Source organism: Scyliorhinus canicula, chromosome 12 (genome assembly GCF_902713615.1).
Source record: "Scyliorhinus canicula chromosome 12, sScyCan1.1, whole genome shotgun sequence".
Classification (NCBI taxonomy): domain Eukaryota; kingdom Metazoa; phylum Chordata; class Chondrichthyes; order Carcharhiniformes; family Scyliorhinidae; genus Scyliorhinus; species Scyliorhinus canicula.
In genome coordinates, this window is record NC_052157.1 from 98,379,234 (window position 1) to 98,401,237 (window position 22,004).

The following is a 22,004-nucleotide window of genomic DNA, read 5'->3' on the forward strand; positions in this document are numbered from 1 at the left end:
ACTCACTATCTGCAGCCTCGCTACGCTGCGAATCTCCCCCCCTCCTCTCATCGCCAATCTCACAAAGGACTGTAAACCCGTAGCCACTCGTAGCAGGAATACAGCCTGCAGGATAAGGTATTTATCAGATCAGAGGTCCGAAGGCTTCTCAGTGAGGGGATTATAGAGGCAGCAATAGTCCCTGGTGGTCTTTAAGTCTGGGGAAAAATTCCGCATGGTTGTCGACTATAGTCAGACCATAAATAGATTTACGCTCCTCGACGCGTATCCCCTCCCCAGAATTGCAGCATGGTAAATCAGATCGCCCAGTATCGGCTCTTTTCCACGGTGGATCTGAAGTCTGCATACCACCAGCTCCCAATCTGCCCGGAGGACCGCCACTACACAGCATTCGAGGCCGATGGCCGCCTCTTCCATTTCCTCCGGATCCCCTTCGGCGTCACTAATGGGGTCTCGGTGTTCCAACGAGCAATGGACCGAATGGTGGACCAGTACGGGCTGCGGGCCACGTTTCCATACTTGGACAATATCACCATCTGCGGCTATGACCAGCAGGACCACGACGCCAACCTCCACCGTTTTCTCCAGACGGCACAGAAATTAAACCTCACTTATAACAAGGAGAAATGCATTTTCCGCACAACAGACTTGCCATTCTCGGCTACGTCGTGGAAAACGGAAGTCCTGGGCCCAGACCAGGACCGTATGCCCCCTCTTAGAACTCCCTCTCCCTCATTGTCCCAAGGCCCTCAAACGGTGCTTGGGCTTCTTCTCCGACTACGCCCAGTGGGTCCCTCAATATGCGGACAAAGCCCGCCCATTCTTTAAGGCCACACGATTTCCCCTGTCAGCTGAGGCACGCCAGGCCTTCAACTGCATCAAGGACATCGCCAAACGGCCATGCGGGCGGTGGATGAATCCACTCCATTCCAGGTTGAGAGCGACGCCTCAGAGGTAGCTCTAGCAGCCACACTAAATCAGGCAGGGAGACCAGTCGCATTTTTCTCCCGTACCCTCTTCGCTTCAGAACTCCGACACTCCTCAGTCGAGAAAGAAGCACAAGCCATTGTGGAGGCTATTCGTTACTGGAGGCACTACCTCGCAGGTAAGAGGTTCACCCTCATCACCGACCAAAGATCGGTTGCCTTTATGTTTGATAACTCGCAAAGGGGCAAAAATAAAAATGATCAAATTCTTCGGTGGAGGATCGAACTCTCCACCTATAGCTACGATATTAAGTATCGACCCGGGAAGCTCAACGAGCCTCCAGATGCCCTATCCCACGGGACATACGCCAGCGTGCAGATTGACCGACTGAAAGTCATCCACAACGACCTCTGCCACCCGGGGGTCACCCGCTCACCCACTACATCAGAGACCGAAACCTGCCTTTCTCCAACGAGGAGGTAAAAGCGGTCACCAGGGACTGCCTGATCTGTGCGGAGTGCTGTACTCCTATAGACCAGACAGGGCCCACCTGGTCAAGGCTTCTAGGCCCTTTGAACGCCTCGCGATTGATTTCAAAGGGCCACGCCCCTCAACTAACAAGAACATTTACTTTCTAAACGTCGTAGATGAGTTCTCCCGTTTCCATTTGCTATCCCGTGCCCCGACATGACCTCCCACACAGTCATTAGGGCCCTGCATAGCATCTTCACCCTGTTTGGTTTCCCCAGCTACGTGCACAGCGACCGGGGTTCGTCCTTCATGAGCGACGAGCTGCGTCAGTACTTGGTCGAGAAGGGCATTACCTCGAGCAGGACTACCAGCTATAACCCCAGGTGAAACGGGCAGGTGGAGAGGGAGAACGCGACGGTCTGGAAGACCGTCCTACTGACCCTCCGGTCTAGAAAGCTCCAAGTCTCCCCAGTGGCAGGAAGTCCTCTCCAGACGCGCTCCACGCTATTAGAACATAGAACAGTACAGCACAGAACAGGCCCTTCGGCCCTCGATGTTGTGCCGAGCCATGATCACCCTACTCAAACCCACGTATCCACCCTATACCCGTAAACCCACAAACCCCCCCCCCCCCAACCTTACTTTTTTGGACACTACGGGCAATTTAGCATGGCCAATCCACCTAACCCGCACATCTTTGGACTGTGGGAGGAAAACCGGAGCACCCGGAGGAAACCCACGCACACACGGGGAGGACGTGCAGACTCCGCACAGACAGTGACCCAGCCAGGAATCGAACCTGGGACCCTGGAGCTGTGAAGCATTTATGCTAACCACCATGCTACCGTGCTGCCCCAGATATTAGGTCCCTCTTATGCACAGCAACCAATCAGACCCCTCACGAGAGGCTCTTCATATTTTCCAGGGGCACTCCAATGGGGATCTTACTTCCGGCACGGCTGAGGACACCGGGTCCGGTACTCCTGAGGAAACACGTCAGGGCACACAAAACCGACCCCCTTGTTGAGAAGGTGCGCCTGCTCCACTGCAACCCCCAGTGCGTCTTCGTTGAGTTCCCTGACGGCTGTCAGGACACAGTATCCCTCTGATATCTGGCACCCGCCGGATCCAGCGACCCCTCTACCCCCACAGAAGGACCCCTCACCCTACACCCCATGCTGCCGCGCCCTCGCGCTCCCGAGCCCACAAGCTCGCTCCACCAGTTCCGTGCACCCGCGCCGGCCAGCCCCCAGTGCCCCCAGCCGAACCAGAAGAGTATGAAGCTCGGACACAACCCTCCCCTGGAGTCCACCATCGTACCCCAGCACACAACACCCATCCAGCCACCGCAAGAGGCTGCAACCCCGGTGCTCCGCAGATCACAGCGGACAGTTCGACCACCGAACAGACTTACTTTGTAGACCACCACCCCCCCGCCGGACTTGATTTTTTTTGCAGGGGGTGAGTGTAACTTAGTAATTCACACTGTATTTACCAATACCATTGTAAGCGCAGTAGCGTTATCCGACCACTAGGGGGAGTAGCTCTGGCAATGCTCAGGAGTTTGTACAGGGCTCCACCCTTGGCTGCGCCCACGACTCCTCCCCCTGGACTGCTGTATAAATACCCTTGTCCAGACCAGCCTGCCAGTCATCGAGAGGTTCAACGGGTAACAGGCTGGCTCTGCAGTAAGTAGATTAAAACCACTGTTCATATCTTAAAGCACATGTCCAGTGAATTGATGGTTCCATCACATAGTCAGACCAAGGCTCACATTTTACAGGAAGAGTGATGAAACAACGTCCTTACAATTTTCGGAATCAAACAAAAATTCCACATTGCAAACCACCCCCAATGAAGCGGAAAAGTAGAAAGAATGAATAGGACTTTAAAGGCCACCCTCAGGAAAATGGTGCAACAGCACAATAGCACCTGGGACACAGTTCTCCCCTTTGCACTGATGTTCATAAGAAACACGGTATCCACGTCGACAGGATACACACCCTCAGGACCAGATGACCCATGAAAGGGACAGAATATTTTATTAAGACTGGATTTGGCCAGCCCCGCAGTCACCGCCCTCACCCATGAGAAAGCAGTTCAGCAGATTATAGAGAATGTAAAAGCAGCCCAGCTCGCCGCAGCTGTTAGGCTTGGGACACGAATGAAGCAAAGTAAAGTTTGCCTCGACAAGACAGTACACGCCACAGAATTTGTAGCAGGGCAGCAGGTCATGCTAGCCTTTTACAACCGCAGTTCATTCCTTTGCCCCAAATTTGCAGGACCGTACTCCATTTCTGATAAAGTCAGCCCCTCCGTATATAAGATCACCTATCCCAATGGCAAGTCTGGATGGTTTCACATACACCAGCTTAAGGCACATCTCATTTGCAGCAGCAGGTGAACACGCTCCGCCCACGAACAACCTATTCCTACCCTCCCCCAACCAGTCCAGCCCATCCTCACACAGTACTTCGACTCCACCCCCAGAGGCACGACTCCGCCTCTCCCTTCACTCAACCGACAGCGACAGCAATAGCAACAGCCCCATAGCACGATTAATCCCCTGCACCAGGCTCCACTCCCAGCGACTCTGAACAAGATTCCAGGGACCCCTTTGAGACCACGTACATAAAAGCCCCTGACCCTGACCCACCGCCCGACGATTATGGATTGCACCCTACCACCTCCAATCTCGACACGAAACATTGGCACCGAGACAATTCGTACAGACTCATCCGGAATGATGAGATGGACCCCAATTCGCGCCAAGCACGACTACTCCAGTCAGGATTTTGGCAACCGGGAGAAGATGATGACTTAAAGTCTGACTCCCACCAGACGAACCCCTTTGTGACTCTGTTCGCTATAGAGCAATGAGGTGTCCAGATGATGGTAAAAAGGCACCGATGGAGCTTTACGGTGTCCTTTCCGATGGAACCTGCACGATTTTGTTATGTTAGTTTGTTATTTTAAATGTGTGTTACCGTAAATGTTACATGTTGTTTGTTCACTTAAAGTTTTCATGGCCCCACGCCACCACTCTTTTAACACCCACTGGCAGTTAAAGGAACAGGGATTCCTGTACCCAGGGATTCCACCCATTCTGACCCGCCGCGGCCCAAACTCACCCTATTCGGAACTTTTGTTTGTTTTACGGCGACCCTTTGGTTGCTCTCCATATGCTATTTACATCCTCAAACACTGGGATGGTACACTCACAGCATTGACCACACAGGGCTTGCGAGACTGCTCGCGCTGTCACAGCATTTTCTTCTCGGATGTCTTGTCCCCAAAATATTTGGTTTAAAACAAAAATGAGGGAGTCACAGATGGTGACCAATTATAATGGGTAATTGATAATAAGGACAGACAGACATACGAGATCTTAAGCAAGATAATAACAGATATTATGCTCGTGTCCACAGAATCCAGAACCACAGAAGCCACAGGAAGACCACAGAAGGAAGAAGAGGACATGAAGACTGACATCATGGTCTACATTGGATCTTCGTAGGATCACTACAGTTGCGCAGGGACGCGACCCCCCCCTGAAACCGTACCCCACAGGCCGTGAATGTTTCCCATCCCTGCCACACCCAGAGACCAGAGCAACTGATACACCAACCTGGGTGGACAAGTTCATCACCTGGTATTCCTTGTCCAACGTTGTAGAAGCATTGTTAGTTATTGCGACACTCTGCAGTGTCATTCAGACAGTGAGCATCAGGAAATAAGAATATAAGAACTAGGAGCAGGAATAGGCCATCTGGCCCCCTCGAGCCCGCTCCGCCATTCAATTAGATCATGGCTGATCTTTTGTGGACTCAGCTTCACTTTCCGGCCCCAACACCATAACCCTTAATCCCTTCATCTTCAAATAACTATCTATCTCTGTCTTAAAACATTAATGAAGGAGCCTCAACTGCTTCACTGGGCAAGGAATTCCATAGATTCGCATGCCTTTGGGGAAGAGGTTCCTCCTAAACTCAGTCCTAATCTACTTCCCCTTATTTTGAGGCTATGCCCCCTGGTTCTGCTTTCATCCGCCAGTGGAAACAATCCGCCCACATCTATCCTATCTATTCCCTTCAAATTTTATATGTTTCTATAAGATCCCTCCCTCATCCTTCTAAATTCCAACGAGTACAGTCCCAGTCTACTCAACCTCTCCTCGTAATCCAACCCTTCAACTCTGGGATTAACCTAGTGAATCTCCTCTGCACACCCTCCAGCGCCACTACATCCTTTCTCAGGTAAGGAGACCAAAACTGAACACAATACTCCAGGTGTGGGGCCTCACTAACACCTTATACAATTGCAGCATAACCTCCCTAGTCTTAACTCCATCCCTCTAGCAATGAAGGACAAAACTCCATTTGGCGTCTTAATCACCTATTGCACCTGTAAACCAACTTTTTGCGACTCATGCACTAGCACACCCAGGTCTCTCTGCACAGAAGCATGTTTTAATATTTTATAATTTGAATAATCCTTTTGCAATGATTCGTACCAAAATGGATAACCTCACATTTGTCAAACATTGTATTCCATCTGCCAGACACTAGCCCATTCACTTAACCTATGCAAATCCATCTGCAGACTTCCGGTATCCTCTGCACTTTTTGCTTTACCACTCATCTTAGTGTCGTCCGCAAACTTGGACACATTGTCCTTGGTCCCCAACTCCAAATCATCTATGTAAATTGTGAACAATTGTGGGCCCAACACTGATCCCCGAGGGACACCACTAGCTACTGATTGCCAACCAGAGAAACACCCATTAATCCCCACTCTTTGCTTTCTATTAATTAACCAATCCTCTATCCATGCTACTACTTTACCCTTAATGCCATGCATCTTTATCTTATGTAGCAACCTTTTATGTAGCACCTTGTCAAAGGCTTTCTGGAAATCCAGATATACCACATCCATTGGCTCCCCATTATCTACCGCACTGGTAATGTCCTCAAAAAATTCCACTAAATTAGTTAGGCATGACCAGCCCTTTATGAACTCATGCTGCAACTGCCCAATGGGACAATTTCTATCCAGATGCCTCGCTATTTCTTCTTGATGATAGATTCCAGCAGATTCCAGCATCTTCCCTACTACCGAAGTTAAGCTCACTGGCCTATAATTACTCGCTTTCTGCCTACCTCGTTTTTTTAAACAGTGGTGTCACGTTTGCCAATTTCCAATCCGCCGGGACCACCCCAGAGTCTAGTGAATTTTGGGTAAATTATCACGAGTGCATTTGCAATTTCCCTAGCCATCTCTTTTAGCACTCTGAGATGCATTCCATCGGGGCCAAGAGATTTGTCTACCTTTAGCTCCATTAGCTTGCCCATCACTACCTCCTTAGTGATAGCAATCATCTCAAGGTCCTCATCTGTCATAGCCTCATTTCTATCAGTCACTGGCATGTTATTTGTGTCTTACACTGTGAAGACCGACCCAAAAAGCCTGTTCAGTTCCTCAGCCATTTCCGCATCTCCCATTATTAAATCCCGCTTCTCATCCTCTAAAGGACCAATATTTACCTGAGCCACTCTTTTTGTTTTATATATTTGGAGAAACTTTTACTATCTGTTTTTATATTCTGAACAAGTTTACTCTCATAATCTATCTTACTTTTCTTTATTGCTTTTTTAGTAGCTTTCTGTTGCCCCCTAAAGATTTCCCCTCTAGTCTCCCACTAATCTTTGCCACTTTGTATGCTTTTTCCTTCAATTTGATACTCTCCCTCATTTCCTTAGATATTCACGGCCGATTTTCCCTCTTTCTACTGTCCTTCCTTTTTGTTGGTATAAACCTTTGCTGAGCACTGAAAAATCGCTTGGAAGGTTCTCCACTGTTCCTCAACTGTTTCACCATAAAAGTCTTTGCTCCCAGTCTACCTTAGCTATCTCTTCTCTCATCCCATTTTAATCTCCTTTGTTTAAGCACAAAACACTAGTGTTTGATTTTACCTTCACACCCTCCATCTGTATTTTAAATTCCACCATATTGTGATCGCTCCTCCCGAGAGGATCCCTAACTATGAGATCATTAATCAATCCTGTCTCATTACACAGGACCAGATCTAGGACCGCTTGTTCCCTCGTAGGTTCCATTACATACTGTTCTAGGAAAATATCGCGGATACATTCTATAAACTCCTCCTCAAGGCTGCCTTGACCAACCTGGTTAAACCAATCGCCATGTAGATTTAAATCCCCCATGATAACTGCTGTACCATTTCTACATGCATCAGTTATTTCTTGTTTATTGCCTGCCCCACCACAATGTTACTATTTGGTGGCCTGTAGACTACTCCTATCAGTGACTTTTTCGCCTTACTATTCCTAATTTCCACCCAAATGGATTCAACCTTATCCTCCATAGCACCGATGTCATCCCTTACTATTGCCCAGATGTCATCCTTAAATAACAGAGCTACACCACCTCCCTTATCATCCACTCTGTTCTTTCGAATAGTTTGATACTCTCGGATATTAACTCCCAGTCTTAAACCATCCTTTAACCATGTTTCAGTAATGGCCACTAAATCATAGTCATTCATGATGATTTGCGCCATCAACTCATTTACCTTATTCCGAATACTACGAGCATTCAGGTAAAGTACACTTATGTTGGCTTTTATACCTCTGTTTTGAATCTTAATACCTCGATCAGTAACCTCTCTTCGGTTATATTTCCGCTTAACTTTTCTCCTAATTTTCCTTGACGTTGAACCCATATCTTAATGTAACAACCTGCCGCATTGCTTACCATTTACCTTTTTACTTCCAGTTTATTCTTTTGTTGCTATTGTATAGTTTTATACTGTTGTTAATTCTTTTGATTGATTAAGGATAGTCCAGATCAGAATAGTTAGAGGTTCCCGTGTTTTTATTTTGTAATGCATGCTTGAATGTCATCGCGCCCCTTAGAATTTTATAATAATGTATGTATATAAAACAATTTAGGTAAAGTTCCCATTCATAGGACAGAGTAGAGTAGAGCTGGTCCTTGCTTACGGGTGCTCGACTTAGGCGGGGAACAAAGACGACTCAGTAATATGATCCTCCATGCTTCGCGTTGAGGATCACAAGGAGGGAGTGTAGCCATCTGGGATGGCCACTTCCAGAATACAAACTGGACGCTCACAAAGAATATAGGGAACTGTGGACAATGCTAGAAAACAAGCAGGCACAGAAGCCTCAATGTATATTTGGGAAACAGCTCCCAGACGGAATTGAAACTGTACGTCGATTAGCATATTGATGGCCCATCTCCGGGAACAAAGGAATGACACTCAGGTGACCGATACTATTGCAGACATCCCGGCGTCAGAAAGACACAAACAAAGCAAGGACAACGGCCACCTAAGACACGCCCAGCCATCAGGGCACCCACACCTTTATTGGTCAAGATCAATAACAGTGATCGAGAAGCGACCCAATTAATTGGGGCCAAGTTTAAGGTCCGCCTAAAAGCGCGCAAAGCTCCTCCAGGTATAAGAAGAAACCCCCACTAGAGAATCGCTCTCTTGGACTTGGCTCTCAAAGCGGAGAAACCCTTCCACCAGCATCACCAGGAGCAAGTTAGTTCAAGGCCAACGCTCGCTACCAGACGGGCGACCTTAGCTGTACCTCTTCGAACCCAACAACCTCAGATCCGAACAGCGGCCATTGTTCCTCTGACTGAGTGGGCACCCGAAGTTAAATGTAGGCGTTAGCGTTAGAGATAGTTTAGTTTGTAGGACTTTGTGCATGTGTAGATCCTACGGTGTGTGTAAATAAATAGTATTGACTTTGAACTAACTAACTGGTGTATTGGCTCTTTGATCAGTATTCGGGTTGAACCTTGTGGCGGTATCGAGAGATACCTGGCGACTCTAAGTGTAAACATAATTAGGATTTAAGGAAGGCGACCATATAGACTGCTGTATTTATAGCAAGTAAACAGAGCAACATAGCCCACCTGTAAATCTCACTGTCCACGATCCTTCTTCCACACTGGCCATAGGCATTGTTTCCCATACTGAAAACTGCAAAGAAACAGATAAATTTCAATAACAACTACCAACAGTTCATGAAAAAGCATCAATGTTTGGCAGGGCTAACAAACTCCGGTCTAAAGAAGAGATACAAAGATTGCAGAGGGGAGCTCTCCTTTGCCAATATCCACTGTGCAGCCTACCAAATTATAAATAATCATACAATAACTTTTGAGCATTCTGTTTTGTGGTGCAGAACTTGAGCATCGTCAAAAAGGGAGACATGCTGTCAAAGCTTTAAGTTTTGGACTCATTAGCACACACACAAGAATATTAAATTTCAACGGGAACAACAATTTTGACTGCAAGAGAAAGGATGCCGATTGGTTGGCAGGTTGGCTCTGATATATGTCTGGACATATTCAGTTTGTAAGCAAAGGACACGTATCAGCACAAGAACACAGGGAGCTTCTGACAAGACGGAGCTCAAATGATAATCTTGAATTGGTTGTTAGTGTCATTCTCAGCTCACTTAGGACTGCATCTTTTTGTTTAGGGGGGCATTAGTTTCTGTGTACATTTGTCAGGGGGAATTAGTTTCTGTGTGCATTTGCCATGGTAACATGGTCACTGTAACCATGTTCAGAAACACAAGGATGATAGGAAAGAAAAGAGATAGACAAGGAATAACTTAAAAGCATAATGTATTTTCTGAAGATCTTTAACCCTTGATTCTCCAGGTAGGTGGGGTTATTGGGTTACAGGGATAGGATGGGATGTGGGCCTCGGTAGGGAATTCTTTGAGGGGTCAGTGCAGACTCAATGGCCGAACGGAACTGCAGTGATTCTTTTTTTTTTCAATAAATTTTTTTTTTTAAATAATTGTTATTGAGATTTTCCAAAACATATCAAAAACAGAAAACAACAACAAGAAACCAGTATTAACAACAAAAAGAAAAATACACTAACCCCCAAAACCAGACCACCCCCACACCCCCCCCCCCCCCCCCAGTAACTACAAAACGAAGAAATAGATAAACACCCGGCATATTCAATAAACACATATCTCCCTTCCCCCGAAAACAAACCCCACCCCCCCCTCGTTTCTGCTGCTGCCGGCCTACTTTCCTACCGTTCTGCCAGGAAGTCCAGGAAAGGCTGCCACCGCCTAAAGAACCCCTGTACTGATCCCCTCAGGGCAAATTTCACCCTCTCCAATTTGATGAACCCCGCCATATCATTGATCCAGGCCTCCACACTTGGGGGCCTCGCATCCTTCCATTGAAGCAAAATCCTCCACCGGGCTACTAGGGATGCAAAGGCCAGAACACCGGCCTCTTTCGCCTCCTGCACTCCCGGCTCCACTGCAACCCCAAAAATTGCGAGTCCCCAGCCTGGCTTGACCCTGGATCTTACCACCCTCAACACCGCCCTTGCTACCCCCTTCCAGAACTTCCCCCAGCGCTGGGCATGCCCAAAACATATGGGCGTGGTTCGCTGGGCTCCCCGAGCACCTAGCACACCTGTCTTCGCCCCCGAAAAACCTACTCATCCTCGTCCCGGTCATGTGGGCCCTGTGCAGCACCTTGAACTGTATGAGGCTAAGCCGCGCACAGGAAGAGGAGGAATTCACTCTCTCCAGGGCATCCGCCCACGTCCCCTCCTCAATCTCCTCACCCAGCTCCTCCTCCCATTTACCCTTCAGCTCGTCCACCGAGGCCTCATCCACCTCCTGCATGACGTGGTACACGTCCAAAATTCTCCCCCCTCCAACCCATACCCCAAGAGCCCCGTACCCACGTGGGGGCAGCAGAGGGAACCCCTCCACCTGCCGCCTGGCAAACACCCTAACCTGCATGTACCTAAACATGTTCCCCGGGGGGAGCACAAACTTCCCCTCTAACTCACCCAACTCGCAAACCTCCCCTCCACAATCAGGTCCCTCAACCTCCTAACCCCTACCCTGTGCCAGCCCAGAAATCCGCCATCATTGTTCCCTGGTACAAACCGGTGGTTCCCCCGTATCGGGGACTCCATCGAGCCCCCCACCTCCCCCCTATGCCGTCTCCATTGCCCCCAAATTTTAAGGGTAGCCGCCACCACCGGGCTCGGAAGGAGCGGCAACGGCGCCGTTACCAGTGCCTCCAGGCTCGTGTCCACGCAGGACGCCATCTCCATCCTCTTCCATGCTGCCCCTGCCCCGTCCATTACCCACTTACGCACCATCGCTGCGTTGGCAGCCCAGTAGTACCCACAGCCAGCCCCCCGCTATCCCTGCCCCACTCAAAAAACACCCTTCTCACCCTCGGAGTCCCATGCGCCAATACAAATCCCGTAATACTCCTGTTGACCCTCCTAAAAAAGGCCTTCGGGATAAGGATGGGGAGGCACTGGAACAGAAACAAAAACCTTGGGAGCACCGTCATCTTGACGGACTGCACCCTGCCCGCCAGCGACAGCGGCAACATGTCCCATCTTTTAATCTCCTCCTCCATTTGCTCCACCAGCCTAGTGAGGTTAAGCTTGTGAAGGGCCCCCCAGCTCCTAGCCACCTGGACTCCCCAGGTACCGAAAGCTCCTCCCCGCCCTTTTCAGCGGGAGCCTATCAATCCCCGCCTCTTGATCCCCCGGGTGCACGACGAACAGCTCACTCTTACCCAGGTTGAGCTTGTACCCAGAAAAGCCCCCAAATTCCCCAAGGATCTGCATCACCTCCGGCATTCCCCCCACTGGGTCCGCGACATAAAGCAACAAGTCATCTGCATATAATGACACTCGGTACTCCTCCCCACCCCGCACCAGACCCCTCCAATTCCTCGACTCCCTCAACGCCATGGCCAGGGGCTCAACTGCCAACGCAAAGAGCAAAGGGGACAGGGGACACCCCTGCCTCGTCCCCCGGTACAACCGAAAGTACTCCGATCTCCTCCTATTCGTGGCTACGCTCGCCATCGGGGCCTCATATAACAGCCTCACCCAACTGACAAACCCCTCCCCGAACCCAAACCTTTCATGAATGACCCCCGGCACACAGTCCTCTATCCTTGTGGCCAAGATCTTCGCCAACAGCTTGGCATCCACATTTAATAACGAGATCGGCCTATATGATCCACACTGCAGGGGGTCCTTGTCCCGTTTAAGGATCAAGGAAATCAGCGCCCGTGTCATAGTCGGGGGCAAAGCCCCCCCCCTCCCTTGCCTCGTTAAAGGTCCTAACCAACAGGGGGCCCAACAGGTCTGCATACATTTTGTAAAATTCGACCGGAAACCCATCCGGCCCCGGCGCCTTCCCCGGCTGCCTATCCCTTTGACCAGCTCCTCCAGCTCAATCGGCGCCCCCAGCCCCTCCACCTGTCCCTCCTCCACCGTCGGAAATCTCAGCCTATCCAAAAAGCGCCCCATTCCCCCCCCTCCCCCCCCTTCCCCCCTTACCGGGGGCTCGGACCGATACAATTCCATAAAAGTCCCTGAAGACCCGATTAATGTCCACCCCCCCTTCGCACCACATGGCCTCCCCTATCCGTCACTCCACCAATCTCCCTGGCCGTGTCTCGCTTACGTAGCTGATGCGCCAGCATTCTACTTGCCTTCTCCCCATATTCGTACACCGCTCTCTGTGCCTTCCTCCACTGAGCTTCCGCCTTTCCGGTGGACAGCAAGTCGAACTTGGTCTGAAGGTTACGTCACTCCCTCAACAGTCCCTCCTCCGGAGCCTCCGCGTAACTCCGGTCCACCCTCACCATCTCCCCCACCAACCTCTCCCTCTCTCTTTGCTCTCCCCTCTCCCTATGGGCTCGGATGGAAATCAACTCCCCTCTAATCACCGCCTTCAATGCCTCCCAAACCGTCCCCACCCGGACCTCCACATTATTATTGGCCTCTAAGTACCTCTGGATACACCCCCGAACCCGCCCGCCCACCTTCTCATCCACCAGCAGTCCCACCTCCAGGAGCCAGAGCGGGCGCTGGTCCCTCTCCTCCCCCAGCTCAAGGTCTACCCAGTACGGGGCATGGTCCGAAATGACTATGGCCAAATACTCAGCATCCTCCACCCTTGAAATCAGCCCCCTGCTCAGGACAAAAAAAATCGATCCGGGAATAGGCCTTATGCACGTGGGAAAAAAATGAATACTACATGGCCCTCGGCCTCGTGAACCTTCAAGGATCCACCCCTCCCATCTGGTCCATAAACCCCCTCAACACCTTAGCCGCCGCGGGCCTCCTGCCCATCCTGGACATGGATCGATCCAATGGGGGATCCAGCACTGTGTTAAAGTCTCTCTCCCCCCCCCCCCCCTTCACCAGCACCACCCGCTCCCCTTGCAACTTGCCGCTCACCATCACATACCTCCCTCCACTGTCAGTCACCACCTTTGACGCCTCAAACGACACCCTTTTTCCCACCAGAATCGCTACCCCCCGATTTTTTGCATCCAGCCCCGAATGAAACACCTGGCCTACCCAGCCCTTCCTCAGTCTCAGCCCTTCAGGTGCGTAAACACCCGGGCCCGTTTGTCCGGCCCATTCAGCCCCCTCACATTCCAAGTTATAAGCCGGATCAGAGGGCTCCCTGCCCCCCTCCCCTGCCGACTAGCCATAACTTATGTTCTTATAACCCGTCCCCTGCCCGCCCCAGGCCAGCACCCCCCGCTCGGCCCGTTCCCCATGGCGGCAAACCCCCACCACTGCCCCACCTGCATACTCCAGCTCCTTCCTGGCCATTTCAGCAGCAACCTGGTACCCCCCCCCCCCCCCCCCCCCAGCCGCGTTACTCCCTCCATAGCACTCCCGTGAGCCAGCTAACTTCGGCTGACCCCCGCAGCTCCCGCCACACCTCCGTCCCCCCCCCCCACTTGGGACTACTTCTCCTCCCCCGATACCCATCAGCGGTCTCCTCCTCCCCCTCCCGCTCGGGAAACAAGCCCGCGCATCTGAGCTCCGACCCCGCCCTCATCCACCCTCAGTGCGGGAAACAGAAGAAAAGCCCGCGCTTTCCCTCTGCCCGACCCCGCAAAAAAAAAGACAGCACCCCACCCGCCCAAGAACCAACACACAACCAGCTTAAAACAGCATAACACAGAGTCCCTTCCCACCAAAGGTTAACACAGTTATTTACAAACCCCCGACCCTCAGTCAGAGTCCAACTTTCTCGGCCGGCACAAAGGCCCACGCCTCCTCCGGGGACTCAAAATAAAAGTGCCGGTCCTTTAATGTGACCCACAGACGCGCCGGCTGTAACATGCCAAACTTCACGCTCTTTCTGTGGAGCACCGCCTTCGTCCGGTTGTACCCGGCCCTCCGCTTAGCCACCTCCGCACTCCAGTCCTGGTAGATCCGCACTACCGTGTTCTCCCACTTGCTGCTCCGCTCCTTCTTGGCCCACCTAAGCACGCTCTCTCGGTCAGCGAACCGGTGGAACCGCACCAGCACCGCCCGTGGCGGCTCATTCGGCTTGGGCCTCCTGGCCATATTCTGTGGGCCCCCTCCAGCTCCAGGGGCCCCTGGAAGGACCCAGCTCCCATCAGCGAGTTCAACAAAACGACCACAAAGGTCCCCAGGTCTGACCCCTCCGTGAGGCCCAGGATCCGCAAATTTTTCTCCTCGACCGGTTCTCCATCTCCTCGAACCGCTCCTGCCACTTCTTATGGAGCGCCTCGTGCATCTCCACCTTTACCACGAGGGCCGCGGCCTCATCCTCTCTTTCGGAGGGTTGTTGTCAGAACTCCCGGATCTCCACCCCCTGGGCTGCCTGCGTCGCCAGCAGCTTGTCCGCATTCGTCTTCAGCGAGTCTAGCAGCTCCACCTTTAGCTCCTGAAAACATCGCTGGAGAGTCTCCTGCTGCACCTGCGCCCACTGCCTCCATTCTTCGAGGCCTCCACCGGCCGCCATCTTGATTCTCTTCCCCCGCTTTTTCTTGGGCGCTGCCACCGCTATTTTGCTGGCCGCACTCCTGGTCAAGACCATAGACCACTGGGGAACCGCTGCAGACACCTCCCCACGTCGGGAACCGTCGAACAAGTACCGCTGGGGGCCCTTAAAAGAGCCCAAAAGTCCGTTCCCGGTGGGAGCTGCCGAACGTGCGGCTTAGTTCCGCATAGCCGCAACCGGAAGTCCTTTTTTAAATAAATTTATAGTACCCAGTTATTTTTTCCCCCCAATTAAGGGGCAATTTAGTGTGGCCAATCACCTAGGGTTATGGGGGTAAAACCCACGCAGACACGGAGAGAAAGTGCAAACTCCACACAGACTTCCACCTGGGGCCGGGATCGAACCCGGGTCCTCAGAGGCGCAGTGCTAACCTATGATTCTTACAGGCTACCCTCAAGGGCCAGGTCATGTACAACAAAGAGATTTTCGGTTTGATACCGAAGGAGGAAGGTGCAAAGTACGCAATAAACTGGTTTACAACCTGGAAGTCCTAACCTATACAGTGAGTGGTTGCAGCAGGTTCATCAAGCAATGAGTAAGAACGGATCTGTACCTGAGAAACATAAGATCCTATGCACTCCATAGCCCAGGTCAGTGGGAACTAGTTTCCCTACAATTCCGTACGTTTTAGTGTGCTAAACTGGGGAAAGCCAAATTATGATAACATTAGACAGGAATTGAAGAATTTAGATTGGGTGCGGCTGTTGGATAGTAAATCAACATCGGGCCTGTGGGAGTCTTTCAAGCGACAGTTGATTTGGATTCAGGAAAGTCACATTCAGGAGAGAATAAAGGATAAATATGGGAAATTTAGGGAGCCTTGGCGAACAAGGGATATTGTGAACATGAAAAGTTCACACTGAAAAGGGGTCATGAAAAGTGCTTGGCAAGTAGGCTTAAGATGAATCCCAAAGCTTTTATTCATTTGTAAAAAGCAAGAGGGTGGCCAGTGAAAGGATTGGACCACTTAAGGACAGTGGGGGGGAATCTATGGGTTAAGCCAGAGGAAGTAGGTGAGGTACTAAATGAGTACTCATTTGAGCATCAAATGAGCATCAGTGTTCACCAAAGAAAGGGACTTTGTGGAAGATTATTCTTGGATAGGGTATGTGGACAGTCTGAATCATGTTAACATTAAAAAAGAGGAGGTATTGGATCTTTTAAAAGATATTAAGGTAGACAAGTCTCCTGGGACGGATGGGATTTACCCCAGAAGTCTGAGGGAAGCAAGTGAGGAAATTGCTGGGGGACATCTTTATCAGTCATGGATTGGCTACAGGTGAGATCCCAGAGGATTGGAGAATAGCTAATGTAGTACCGAAGTTTAAGAAAGGTAGCAGGAATACTCCTGGAAATAATAGGCCGGTGAGCCTCATGTCAGTACTAGGTAAATTATTGGAGAGAATTCTCAGGAACAGGATTTATACCCATTTGGAAACAACTAGATTCATTAGCGATAGACACCTTGGTTTTGTGAAAGGGTGGTCGTGCCTCACTAATGTGATCGAGTTTTTTGAGGAGGTGACAAAAAGGATTGATATGGGGAGGGCGGTGAATGTTGTTTACATGGACTTCAGTAAAGCCTTTGACAAGGTGCCTCATGGCAGACTGGTACGAAAGGTGAAGTCACACGGGATCAGAGGTGAGGTGGCAAGATGGATACAGAACTGGCTCGGTCACAGAAGGCAAACAGTAGTAGTAGGGTGTTTTTCGGAATAGAAGGTTGTGACTAGTGGTGTTCCACAGGGATCTGTTCTTGGGCCTCTGTTGTTTATAGTGTACATAAACGATTTGGAGGAAAATGTAGCCGGTCTGATTAGTTAAGTTCGCGGATGACACCAAGGTTGATAGTGTTGAGGATTGTCAGAAGATACAGCAGGACATAGGTAGGTTGAAAACTTGGGCAGAAAAATGGCTAATGGAGTTTAATCCGGACAAATGCGAGGTAATGCATTATGGTAGGTCTATCACAGAGCGAAAATATACCGTAAATGGCAAAACTCTTAGGAATAAAGTCAGAGAGATCTGGGCATGCAGGTCCACAGATCTTTGAAGGTGGCAACACAGATGGACAAGGTAGTCAAGAAAGCATATGGAATGCTTGCTTTTATTGGACGGGTGATCGAGTACAAAAAAATGGCAAGTCATGCTACAGTTGCATAGAACCTTGGTAAGGCCGCACTTGGAATATTGCGCACAATTCTGGTTGTCACACTACCAGAAGGTTGTGGAGGCTTTGGAGAGGGTGCAGAGGAGGTTTACCAGAATGCTGCCTGGTCTGTAAGGTGTTAGCTATGTGGAGAGGCTGAATAGACTCAAACTGTTTTTATTTGAAAGACGGAGATTGAGGGGTGACCTAATAGAGGTCTACAAGATTATGAGGGGCATGGATAGAGTGGATGGGCAGACACTCTTTCCCAGGGTGGAGGGGTCAGTCACCAGGGGGCATAGTTTTAGGTTTAGAGGAGATGTGCGTGGCAGGTTTTTTTTACGCAGGGGTGGCGAGTGCCTGGAACACGTTGCCAAGGGAGGCTGTGGACGCAGAAACATTAACAGCGTTCAAAAGGCATCTTAACAAACATATGGATAGGATGGGTATAGAGGAATATGGCACAAGGAAGTGATGAGGGTGTTGGCAAAGGTTGGTATCATGGCCGGTACAGGCTTGGAGGGCCAAAGGGCCTGTTCCTGTGCTGTATTGTTCTTTGCACTCAGGGGATTCCAATCCCAGACTTTACTCTGTGTGCACTATTACACCTTCACATGGATGATCTAGAAAGCCAGCAACACTGCGATGCCACAAGAGATAAACTGTCGATGCGCCAAATTAAATGTGGAGGAAAACTCAGAAGGGTCGAAAATGCATGATATGCCAGAAGCCTCACCAAAGGGATACCCATCGCTATACATCCAATTGCTGACTGGTGTATAGAGCTGACAAATGGAGGGGGACCCGAGGTGGGGTGGTCTTACCCTAGCCATGGTAATTATATAATTATAGTTCAAGACACACATAAAGAACCAACCAGAGATGGGTCTAGAAATGAAACTGCCTTTGATGGAGAGCCCCAAGAATGTTGGCAGCATGGACTGAACACCCTGCTGCAGATATTCCAATATAATAATAAATGTAGCCTGAACTTTGGAAATGACCATGTAGGTGTGTAACCATACAGCTTACTCCTTGGTTACCCAGACTTTAATAGACGCTGCGCTTTGTTGCATTACATCCCGCCTTTTAACTCACAGGAATGCCCCCCCCACTCCATCATCTGTATGGACATGGTACTACTTTAATAATATAATAATCACTTTTGTCACAAGTAAGCTTCAATGAAGTTACTGTGAACAGCCCCAAGTCACCACATTCCAGCGCCTGTTCGGGGAGGCCGGTACGGGAATTGAACCTTGTTCTGCATTACAAGCCAGCTGTTTAGCCCACTGTGCTAAACCAGCCCCTATAATGAAGCCCCTTTATGAAGCAGAGCAAGCATAAACTGAATTTTGAATACTCTAGATGGTAGTACTTCTTTGCTGCTATGCTACCAGATACCAGGGGATTGGCGAGTGGCAAATGCCGTGCCCCTATTCAAAAAAGGGAATAGGGATAACCCTGGGAATTACAGGCCAGTCTTACTTCGGTGGTAGGCAAAGTAATGGAAAGGGTACTGAGGGATAGGATTTCTGAGCATCTGGAAAGACACTGCTTGATTAGGGATAGTCAGCACGGATTTGTGAGGGGTAGGTCTTGCCTTACAAGTCTTATTGACTTCTTTGAGGAGGTGACCAAGCATGTGGATGAAGGTAAAGCAGTGGATGTAGTGTACATGGATTTTAGTAAGGCATTTGATAAGGTTCCCCATGGTAGGCTTATGCAGAAAGTAAGGAGGCATGGGATAGTGGGAAATTTGGCCAGTTGGATAACGAACTGGCTAACCGATAGAAGTCAGAGAGTGGTGGTGGATGGCAAATATTCAGACTGGAGCCCAGTTACCAGTGGCGTACCGCAGGGATCAGTTCTGGGTCCTCTGCGGTTTGTGATTTTCATTAATGACTTGGATGAGGGAGTTGAAGGGTGGGTCAGTAAATCTGCAGATGATATGAAGACTGGTGAAGTTGTGGATAGTGAAGAGGGCTGTTGTCGGCTGCAAAGAGACATAGATAGGATGCAAAGCTGGGCTGAGAAGTGGCAGATGGAGTTTAACCCAGACAAGTATGAGGTTGTCCATTTTGGAAGGTCAAATATCAATGCGGAATACAGAGTTAACGGTAGGGTTCTTGGTAATGTAGAGAGCAAAGAGATCTTGGGTCTATGTTCATAGATCTTTGAAAGTTGCCACTCAAGTGGATAGAGCTGTGAAGAAGGCCTCTGGTGCTGGCGTTCATTAGCAGAGGGATTGAATTTAAGAGCCATGAGGTGATGATGCAGCTGTACAAAACCTTGGTCAGGCCACATTTGGAGTAGTGTGTGCAGTTCTGGTCACCTCATTTTAGGAAGGATGTGGAAGCTTTGGAAAAGGTGCAAAGGAGATTTACCAGAATGTTGCCTGGAATGGAGAGTAGGTCTTATGAGGAAAGGTTGAGGGTGCTAGGCGTTTTCTCATTAGAAGGGAGAAGGATGAGGGGCGACTTGATAGAGGTTTATAAGATGATCAGGGGAATAGATAGAGTAGACAGTCAGAGACTTTTTCCCCGGGTGGAACAAACCATTACAAGGAGACATAGATTTAAGGTAAATGATGGAAGATATAGGGGAGGATGTCAGAGGTAGGTTCTTTACCCAGAGAGTAGTGGGGGTATGGAATGCACTGCCTGTGGAAGTAGTTGAGTCGGAAACGTTAGGGACCTTCAAGCGGCTATTGGATAGGTACATGGATTAGGGTAGAATAATGGAGTGTAGATTAATTTGTTCTTAAGGGCAGCACGGTAGCATTGTGGTTAGCACAATTGCTTCACAGCTCCAGGGTCCCAGGTTCGATTTCGGCTTGGATCACCGTCTGTGTGGAGTCTGCACATCCTCCCCGTGTGTGCGTGGGTTTCCTCCGGGTACTCCGATTTCCTCCCACAGTCCAAAGATGTGCAGGTTGGCTGGATTGGCCATGATAAATTGCCCTTTGTGTCCAAAATTCTATGATTAACCTAGGACAAAAGTTCAGCACAACATCGTGGGCCGAAGGGCCTGTTCTGTGCTGTATTTCTCTATCTCTATCTATTACAGTGTGGTATTGGCTCTTTACGAAATAAATGGCACATGCATTCCCCAAGATGGCAAACAAAACTGTGATTGCAATGGAATTGGTGTACCAGGAAACATTGGAAATAAGGACAATGGCTGTACAAAATCAGATGGTCTTGGATTATGTGCTACATGCTCAAGTATTGCCATTATTGCCTGTGCCATTATTGGACCAGAGTGCGATTCATGGATTGACGTTGTCAAAAACAAATTGACAACATCACTCAGCTGATTGAGCAAGATGGAAAAGATGTGGAAAAAAGGGGCGTCTGACAGTAGTGGATGTGGCTGGAATCCATTTGGTTGGTTAAGCATTTGGCTCAAAGATACAGGTCTAACAACATTAAAATGGGTAGGAATCATATTACAAATATATGTAGCCATTAGATTTGGATTGGCCTCTAAATTGGGAAAAAATGTATCCTCAAATAAACAAATTGTTATAGAACAAATAACAAAGAACAATACAGAACACGAACAGGCCCTTCGGCCTTCCAAACCTGCGCCGACCACGATACCTCCCTAAATTAAAACCGTTTGCACTTACGGAGTCCGCATCCTTCCATTCCATTCCCACCCTATTCATATATTTATCTAGATGTCCCTTAAGTCCCGCTATCGGACTTCCGGTGGCGGTAATGCGGAGCTAAGCCGCGTGTTCGGCAGCTCCCGCGAATAATGGACTTTGGGGCTCTTTTCAGTGCCGCCAACGGAACTTCGTCGACGAGTCCCGACATGGGAACGGGACTGAAGTCGATCCCTACGGTCCTATGGTCCGGACCAGGAGCGGGGTAAGAAGAAAAACGGTGGAAGCACCCCTGGAAAAGCAGGGGAAGAAAAACATAATGGCAGCCGGTGGAGGCCCGGAGGAGTGGAGGCAGTGGGCGCAGGAGCAGCAGGAGACTCTGCTGCGCTGCTTCCAGGAGCTTAAGGTGGAGCTGCTGGAGTCGCTGAAGGCTACCACCAGAGAGCTGATGGAGACTCAGACAGCCCAGGGTGCCGCGATCCGGGAGCTGCAGAAGCAGGCCTCCGAAAGGGAGGATGAGGCCGTGGCCGTCGCAGGGAAGGTGGAGATGCACGAGGCCCTTCATAAAAGGTAGCAGGAGCGGTTCGAGGAGTTGGACAACCGGTCAAGGCGGAAGAATTTGCGGATCCTGGTCCTCACGGAGGGGCTGGAGGGGTCGGACCTGGCAGCCTATGTGGTCGTTATGCTGAACTCGCTGATGGGAGCTGGGTCCTTCCAGGGGCCCCTGGAGTTGGAGGGGGCCCACAGAATTCTGGCTAGGAGGCCCAAGCAGAACGAGCCGCCACAGGCGGTGTTGCTGCGGTTTCACCAGTTCGTGGATCGTGAGTGCGTGCTCCGGTGGGCCAAGAAGGAGCGGAGCAGCAAGTGGGAGAATACGGAGGTGCGGATCTTCCAGGACTGGAGTGCGGAGGTGGCGAAGCGGAGGGCCGGG

At 50.0% G+C, this 22,004-nt stretch overlaps 1 protein-coding gene across 2 annotated transcripts in view; it reads right to left on the reverse strand.

Moving 5' to 3' along the window:
* The window catches only part of rcc1l (RCC1 like), a 242,932-nt gene that overhangs the window by 148,009 nt on the left and 72,919 nt on the right, over positions 1-22,004 (reverse strand). For both annotated transcript variants that reach the window (XM_038813553.1, XM_038813551.1), the window contains exon 4: positions 9,367-9,433. In XM_038813553.1, the coding sequence (XP_038669481.1) occupies positions 9,367-9,433 (67 nt within the window). The remainder of the gene's footprint in view (positions 1-9,366; positions 9,434-22,004) is intronic.